Source organism: Propithecus coquereli, unplaced genomic scaffold (assembly GCF_000956105.1).
Source record: "Propithecus coquereli isolate 6110/MARCELLA unplaced genomic scaffold, Pcoq_1.0 Scaffold32, whole genome shotgun sequence".
In the NCBI taxonomy this organism is placed as follows: Eukaryota; Metazoa; Chordata; class Mammalia; order Primates; family Indriidae; genus Propithecus; species Propithecus coquereli.
In genome coordinates, this window is record NW_012148841.1 from 4,326,210 (window position 1) to 4,334,663 (window position 8,454).

General features: G+C 40.8%; 1 protein-coding gene across 1 annotated transcript in view; it reads right to left on the bottom strand.

Annotated features, from left to right (window-relative positions):
* Positions 1-8,454, bottom strand: part of NAPEPLD (N-acyl phosphatidylethanolamine phospholipase D) — a 36,627-nt gene that overhangs the window by 10,120 nt on the left and 18,053 nt on the right. Inside the window, exon 3 of the mRNA XM_012650313.1 lies at positions 1,002-1,648. Coding sequence (XP_012505767.1) covers positions 1,002-1,648 — 647 coding nt within the window. The remainder of the gene's footprint in view (positions 1-1,001; positions 1,649-8,454) is intronic.

Genomic DNA, 8,454 nt, shown 5'->3' on the forward strand with positions numbered 1-8,454 from the left:
GGCCAGGCACAGTGGCTCACGCCTGCAATCCCAGCACTTTTGGAGGCCAAGGTGAGAGGACTGCTTGAGGCCCTAGGAGTTTGATACCAGCCTGCACAACATAGTGAGACCCTGTCCTAAGTAAAAATAGAAAAATTAGCTGGGTGTGGTGGTGGCTCCTGTAGTCTTAGCTACTGGGGATGCTGAGGCAGAAGGATTACTAGAACCCAGGAGTTTGAGTCTGCAGTGAGCTGTGATCGTGCCACTGCACTCCAGCCTGGGTGACAGAGTAAGACCCTACCTGGGGAAAAAAAAAAGTATTCTCTATGTCAAAGAAAGAACAGGAGTTAGGTTTGATTACTGACTGGTCAGTTAATTCCCATCACAAAAAAAGATAAGTATGTGAGATAATGCGTATGTTAAATAGCTTGATTTAGCTATTACACAATGTATACACATATCAAAGTATCACGTTGCACACTATATATAATTTTTGTCAATTTAAAAATATTTAACTTAAAATATTTTAAAATTTAAAAAGAGTAATTGAATCTGACCCACCAATTCCCAATCAATGTATAATAAGGTTTAACATTAAAATCACAAATTATACAGTACCACAAAGTCTTAACTTTTTTTTTTTGAGACGGAGTCTTGCTCTGTTGCCCAGGCTAGAGTGTTGTGGCGTCAGCCTAGCTCACAGCAACCTCAAACTCCTGGGCTCAAGCGATCCTACTGCCTCAGCCTCCCGAGTAGCTGGGACTACAGGCATGCGCCATCATGCTAGGCTAATTTTTTCTATATATTTTTAGTAGTCCAGCTAATTTCTTTCTATTTTTAGTAGAGACGGGGTCTCGCTCTTGCTCAGGCTGGTCTCAAACTCCTAAGTTCAAACAATCCTCCCGCCTCGGCCTCCCAGAGTGCTAGGCTTACAGGTGTGAGCCACCGCACCCAGCCATAACTACTTTTAAGTTCAGTTAACTTATCACACAGCCGGAATGTTTCTTTGGAAGTCTACATACCTTGGTTCGTAAGCTCCAATGGGAATAGCTGCAAGGTCAAAAGGTCCGAATCTTTTTCCTATCTCTTCAAAAGCAGGGCAATAACCAGTATCTCCTGCAAAAAAAAATCGATTCCAAGGCCCCAAGACAGACCAACTGCCCCACAGAACCTTGTTGTCATCCATTAGAGTCCTTTTACACCAGTGCTGGGAAGGTGTAAAGACAAAGGTGACCTTATCATGTCCGGGGACACAATTCTCCTCCCACCAGTCCAGCTCAATCACATTCTCACAGCCACATTTTTGCATCCAGTCGAGGAGACCCAGAGGCACAAACCATCTCAATTCATTACCAAATCGCTCATTCAAAGCAATGACAGAACCGTAGTCCAGATGGTCATAGTGGTTGTGACTGATGAGGACCGCATCTATCGGGGGGAGTTCACTTATTGTGCACGGGGGACGCCGAAAGCGCTTTGGACCCATGTACTGGGATGGTGAGGCGCGAGAGCTAAAGATGGGATCCGTAAGAAATATGAGCTCATCCATCTCCACCATCACCGTGGCATGCCCCAGCCACGTGACTCGTAAGCCAGCTTCCCGCACTCCCGCTTCTCCGGGGTCAGCGACAAAATACGGCTTTAGCACTGGGAGTTCTTTGTCAAGTTCCTATGTGTACAGAGAAAGACAAAACAGCAGTTAGAAAAAAAGGTATTATATCATCACATACTGTAATTTGACCTAAATTATAGCAAGAAGGGCTATTTTGGTAGAACTGAAGTCATTCAATAAACTTGCTATTTTTGCTTTTTCCTTGAAAATGCACACTTCTTTCTGAATCTGACTTAACAGTCATGATAATATAGTAATCTTTTTTCATCCCAAATCCAATAGGCAAAGGGAAAATTAAATTGAAAACTTTGAGTACTGCCCAATTTATCCATTTTTTTAAAGGCTTTCTTTGGTAGTGGCAGCAGCAGACTGGCCCAGATGTAGTCACTTGTATATCACCACTTCACTTAGCTGTTCTGCCTGCTGCTGAAAACTCCCTCAAAAGCAGGGCAGTACTCGGCAACAGCAAAGAAAGCTTATGACCATTTATTTGTAGCTCTTGGATCTCAGATACGAATCTGACCTTGAGTACATATAATTCAAAGTGGGAGCACTGTGATGATCCCTGGGCAAATCACGGTCATAAACAGTCCTCCTCATTCCTTAACCTTCCAGTTTTCTACCGTTGATCAAACCAAAGGGAAATAGGATCCCTGCCGGTGAGAAGCTAAACATTTGGGGAGGGATGGTAAATAGATGTAAAACGAAAACCACAACAAAGGGTGACAAGTATTATTCCTTGCTTATTCTACATTTTATACTTGGATTAAGTTAGGCCAACAAAAAACTATGTTTTGGGGTCACAGACCTGGATTTTACAAAACTGTGCGTTGAGGTCTCATAGGAACCTGCCTCATGAAACCTGCCATGCATGTATTTGGGCTGAAGACTTGGTACCCCTTCTACTTTCCCACTCACCCCAGAAACATTTCTCTCAATCCTCAGTAACAGGAAAAGCCCTTCTCCAGAGCAACTGGCTTTATCATTTGACTGGCAATGGGAAAACTCATAACATTTCATGCTTCTCTCTTTGCCGTGACTAGGAAGTTCAAAGTAACAGCTGAGGCCACCTCCAGCAATGTGCAGGGCATGATGGAAAGTATTTCTGTACTAACTTTATTCTTGGCTTCCTCCTCTCATCCCTTTGAGACCAACATTGAATCACGCAGCCTTCGTGAGGCTGCCTCTGAGTCTCCAGCCGGAAGCACTCACTCCTGGCTCTCAACTTCTATGCCTCTCCATTAACACACCTCCTCTGGATACTCTGGTTATATGTATATAGAATTCATCCCGTGTCTTATGCAACTTGGAATCATTCATTCACCACGTCTGGCTCCGTGAGTGAAACACAGCATGTGCTCAATAAAATTTTTTGAATGAATGAGTAAATAAATGAACGTCAATTTTTCAATTGGTTCTCAAATTTGGTAGTTCAGTGAATAATAACAAATGTCATATGGCATACTTATCAAGAATTAAGGAGAAAAGGGATATGGAAGGAATATTTGGCATCATACTAGGCACATAATGATGGTGAATTATCTAATGTATCAAGCACTTTAGTATAACACAAAATAATATTAACAATAGCTACCATTTATGGAGTGCTTACTATGTACTAGACACTGTACCAACTTTTTTATAAGAATTTAATATTGACCATAATACTTATAGTAGACACTATTAACTACCTCTACCTTACAGATTAGAAAACAAAGAATTAGAGATGTTACAGCATTCATACAAGGTCACACGGCTAGCCTCCACGTATACTGCCTCCCACCATCATAGTTACTCCCATTAAATCTCATTTAATACACAATAAAGTAACAGCCTGGGGACCTGGTGGGGAGACTAAGGGGAACTGGATTACAAAAGGACACAAAGGAACTTTAGGGATGATGGAAATATTCATTATCTTGATGACAGTAATCTTTTCGTGGGTACATACATAGGTCAAAACCCATCAAATTGTACATTTTAAGTATGTGGAACTTGTATTATGTTAATAAAACAATTTTTAAAATTTTAAGTAGCATGTTAAAAATAAATGTGAAAAAGAAAAATGCTATTTTTTAAACTAAAAAACCTGAGTTGCAAAGTATAATATAGGTAGTAAGGTTTTTTAAGATGATAAAAATATATACCTTCAGTTAGAAGAAAAGGATTAACACATCTTTAAAAGTGATCTTTCGGCCAGGCATGGTGGCTCACACCTGTAATCCTAGCACTCTGGGAGGCTGAGGCGGGAGCCTCAGTACATCAAAACAGTACATCAAAATATCTGTAACAAATTGCCTAAAAACTGCTGCATTTTCTTATTTGCTTTCAGTTTAAAGGTCATCTTAAGGTTAACATTTGCCATTATCTGCTGACTCTTGAGGGGAAACAAAACCTTCACAGGAATAACTCTGGCAGCCTCAACTTGTTCTCCAAAGCATTAACCAGCAAAGTGCTAAAAGAAGCCAGTCACAAAGGACCACATATTGCAGGATTCCGTTTATATGAAATACCCAGAATAAGCAAATCTGGACAGAAAATAGATTAGTGGTTTGGGTGGGGAGGGGGAGGAATTGAGGGGTGATAACTAATGGGCATAAGTTTCCTTTGGGGATAATAAAAATGTTATTAGATTGTGGTGATAGTTGCGCAACTCTGTGAATATACTTAAAACCATTAAATTGTATACTTTAAATGGACCAGTTGTATAGTATTTGAATTATATCTCAATAAAGCTGTTTAAAAAAAGGTAAAGTAGTAACAAGAGATCTGAATTAACTAGTGACACTTTTCTTTATGTTCTTTCCTTCATGTTATATTGTTTCTATGCCCATCACAAAAGAGTAGCTTATTTTAAAGAATTTTATCTCTAGCACTAGTATCTCACAAAACTCAAAGAAATGGAATCTCCGGTTGAGATTCCAAAAAGAAAAAAAATCATTGTTTTACTTTCTAACTTAATCACCAGAGTTTGAAAAAGCATGTAGAAAAGGGGGTGGGGAGAGGAGGGATTCTTGTTTATTTGGCGAAACCAAGCACTCACTTGCCATTTTCTTGGCTAGATCAAAACTCTCTTGGCCGGTCTTTCTTTCTGAAAGCTGCAAAAGGGAAAATCCCAAGACCCATAATTAGCCAGTACACTAGTTAATGTTTTACTTTTCTTGGGAAAGGGGAAACATCCTAACATTCATTCAACCACTACTCTTTCCCAGGTGCTTTAAGTATATTATGTCATCTAAATTTGTGAAGCAGATACTACTGCCATTTTACAGATGATCAGACCCAGGCAGATTGGGGTCACTAAGAAACAGGTCCAATCAGCAGTGGAATCTAGGTTTTCCTGACTCAAAAGACCTCCCTTTTCACTAACCATAACTCTTTCCATGGCATAAATGATATTAACTTACATTAAAATTAAACAGTAAAACCCATATTCTTGTTAATATACTTATTATTTTAAGAGTATATGTTTGTGTGTATGAGTGAGACAGAAGAAGAGAAGGATTTTGCTCAAATCTGTTTAAATCATGTTTTTAAAAGATCACTTTTTTTTTTTTTTTGAAGAGAGTCTCGTTCTGTTGCCCATGCTCGAGTGCCATGGCATAAGCCTAGCTCACAACCTCAAATTCCTGGGCTCAAGCAATCCTACTGCCTCAGCCTCCCGAGTAGCTGAGACTACAGGAATGTGCCACCATGCCCGGCTAATTTTTTCTATATATTTTTAGTTGTCCAGATAATTTCTTTCTAATTTTAGTAGAGACGGGGTCTCGCTCTTGCTCAGGCTGGCCATGATGGTTTTTAAACTATGCACATGTATTATATTCTTTATAAAAATAAAAAAGCAACCTATAGCATACTATAGTACAAATATAATTGATGTTTCATTTTTTCAAAGGACACCCTTGTCTTCAATATCACACATCTAAAGAGTGCATTATATATTCAAAGTACATTTGTGTGTCATGTGAACCTCAAAACAATCATAGTGACCTAAATTATTTTATCCTCACATTATAGATCAAAACAAAACAAACCGAAAAAAAAAAAAAAAAAAAAAAAAAAACCCAGGAATTCCCTGAGGGACTGTGATAGAAATAAGGTCACACAGTCAGTGAAGAATCCTAAACCTGAATCTGTGGTTTCCAAACCCCCGATGTCCCACTTTTTCTACCAGGCCTGTGTGGCAGCCTGTTCTGTGTCCTGTGTCTCACACTCCAATTTGACTGCCCACATGCACTTCTGTAGTAGTGATTAGACAGCCTTCCTCAACTAATGAAACTCAGGAAGTACCTGCCCCCTTTGAAATTCTTCAATTGTCTCTTTTCCCAAGGCTTTCGGTGACTGTGATCAACAACAGACAAGGTCACTGAGCCACGTGCAACAGCACAAAGCAAAGACAGCATCTGAACAGGGTCCAGCCTGTGAACTGGCTCACTGCTCTAATGATCGGCATGAGGCCACTATGGAAACACTGATTTCTAAGCAGGCAACTAAATTGGGTAGTATGCTCATGACCCATTTTCATTTAATTTTGACTTATTCTGTCAGTTTATACTTTCATCATGTTTATTCCAAAATACTTTCATATTTATATACTTAAATACAATATACTATAATATGGTATGATATAAATAGGCAAGGCGTGGTGCCTCACACTTGTTATCTCAGCACTTTGGGAGGCCAGGGCGGGAGAATTACTTGAGACCAGGAGTTCAAGACGAGGGTTGGCAACACAGCGAGAACCCATCTCTACAAAAAATTTAAAAAATTAGCCGGGTGTGGTAGTGAGCACCTGTAGTCCCAACTACTAGGGAGGGTGAGGCAGAAGGATCCCTTAAGCCCAGGATTCCAACGTTAAAGTGAGCTATGATCAAGCCACTGTACTTCAGCCTGGGCAACAGAGTGGGACCCTGTCTCAAGAAAAAAAGAGGCTGGTATCCAAAAGAGCTCATAAACCACTAGCCTGGTGAGTCCTCAGAGATTCAATCCCATTTCTAGGGTATTTCTCAAATCATTAGAACGGAGAGATGTATTTCCGTCTTCACATGGTCACTTGTTGAAATGAAACAAAACTAAAGACATCATTACTAACATCTGTATTTTTAAAAGCTGTGGCTCAAAAACTAGGAAGAAACTGACCTCAACATGTAGCTTACCCACCTTGGCCTCCTGCCCTAACTCTCCTCCTCTTAGCTTGACAATGAATGTATTTCTCTTCTTGTGGGGGTTCTTCAAGAGAAAGGGGAAAGAAGAGGGAAAAAACCTTTCTTGTTCCTTTGTTCCATCCTCAGAGCTGAAAATAGGTAAGGTTTCACCTATTAACGTTCTGCCTCAATCTAAAAAGGTGCTAAACAAAAATTTGTATTAACCAATTCCGGTAACTAGGAATAATACTATGAACATTCCTAGCATCAAAGTGATATCAAAGAAAAATGGGCATATTTACCAAGAAGATCTAACACCAACACCCCCACCCGACACTTTCACCTACCCTCCTCCCCACACCTTCCTGCTTCTTCCCACTGCAGACCAGGCTTCAGGGATGCCCCCACTCTTATCATACCACCCCCCACTCGTGATATCACATTCCTTATTTCTCAACTTACAACAAAGACTGGCAGGACAGGGGCAGGCAGATAAGAGAAGCCTAAGATTTGGGGCAGGAGCGTGGTTAGAAACTAAGAAAGGAAAAAAAGGTGCTTCTGCAATTGGGAACCCATCTCACTCATCTAATACTTTATGCCAAATGTTAATAAGTTTCATTCTAAGTAAAACTAGCACATTTAAAGGCTAGGAACCTATTTCGATTTTCAAAGATAACCTCCAGAGAGGTTATCTGAAGATTCCTTTCATAGCTTTCACTGCCTTACCCTAAAGACTGAAAGCCAGGCACTGTAGGCCATGCCATCACCCTCATAATCCATATTCCAAACACACATCAGGTTACTACTTTCTAGAACGTATCACATACTTTCTCACCTTTGTGACCTTGTTCATGTCATCATCTACTTGGACAACCACTGCCAAAATACTTCTTAGCTTTCAAGGCCCAGCTCAAATACCACCTCCTCCACGAAGCCATCTCCCACTCTACCTGTCAGCATCCAGCACACTTCCTTTCCTATACCCACAAAGCACTCTGTCCCCACCTCTATTTGCCACCGGATCACAATTGGTTATTCACATGTATAATTTGCTGCTCAACTATTAACTTTAGGGCACAGATTATACCTATGCACTTTATCTCCCCAGAACCTAATCCTACATGTTATCATATAAAAGGGCTCAATTGGGCAAGCATAGTGGCTCATGCTTGTAATCCTAGCACTTTGGGAGGCTGAAGCGGTGAGATCATTTGAGGCCAGGAGTTCGAGACCAGCCTGGGCAACACAGCAAGACCCAATCTCAAAAAAAATTTTTTTTTTTGAGACAGGGTCTCACTCTGTCACTCCAGCAGAATGCAGTGGCATTATCACAGCTCACTGCAATCTCAAACTCCTAGGCTCAAGCAATCCTCCCACCTCAGTCTCCAGAGCAGCTAAGACTATAGGCATGTGCCACCACTGCCCAGCTAATTTTTTTATTTTTTATTTTTTTTGAGACAGAGTCTCACTGTGTTGCCCGGGCTAGAGTGCCGTGACGTCAGACTAGCTCACAGCAACCTCCAACTCCTGGGCTCAAGCGATCCTTCTGCCTCAGCCTCCCAAGCAGCTGGGACTACAAGCATGCGCCACCATGCCCGGCTAATTTTTTCTATATATTTGATAGTTGTCCAACCAATTTCTTTCTATTTTTAGTAGAGACGGGGTCTTGCTCTTGCTCAGGCTGGTCTCGAACTCCTGAGCTCAAACAATCCGCCCGCC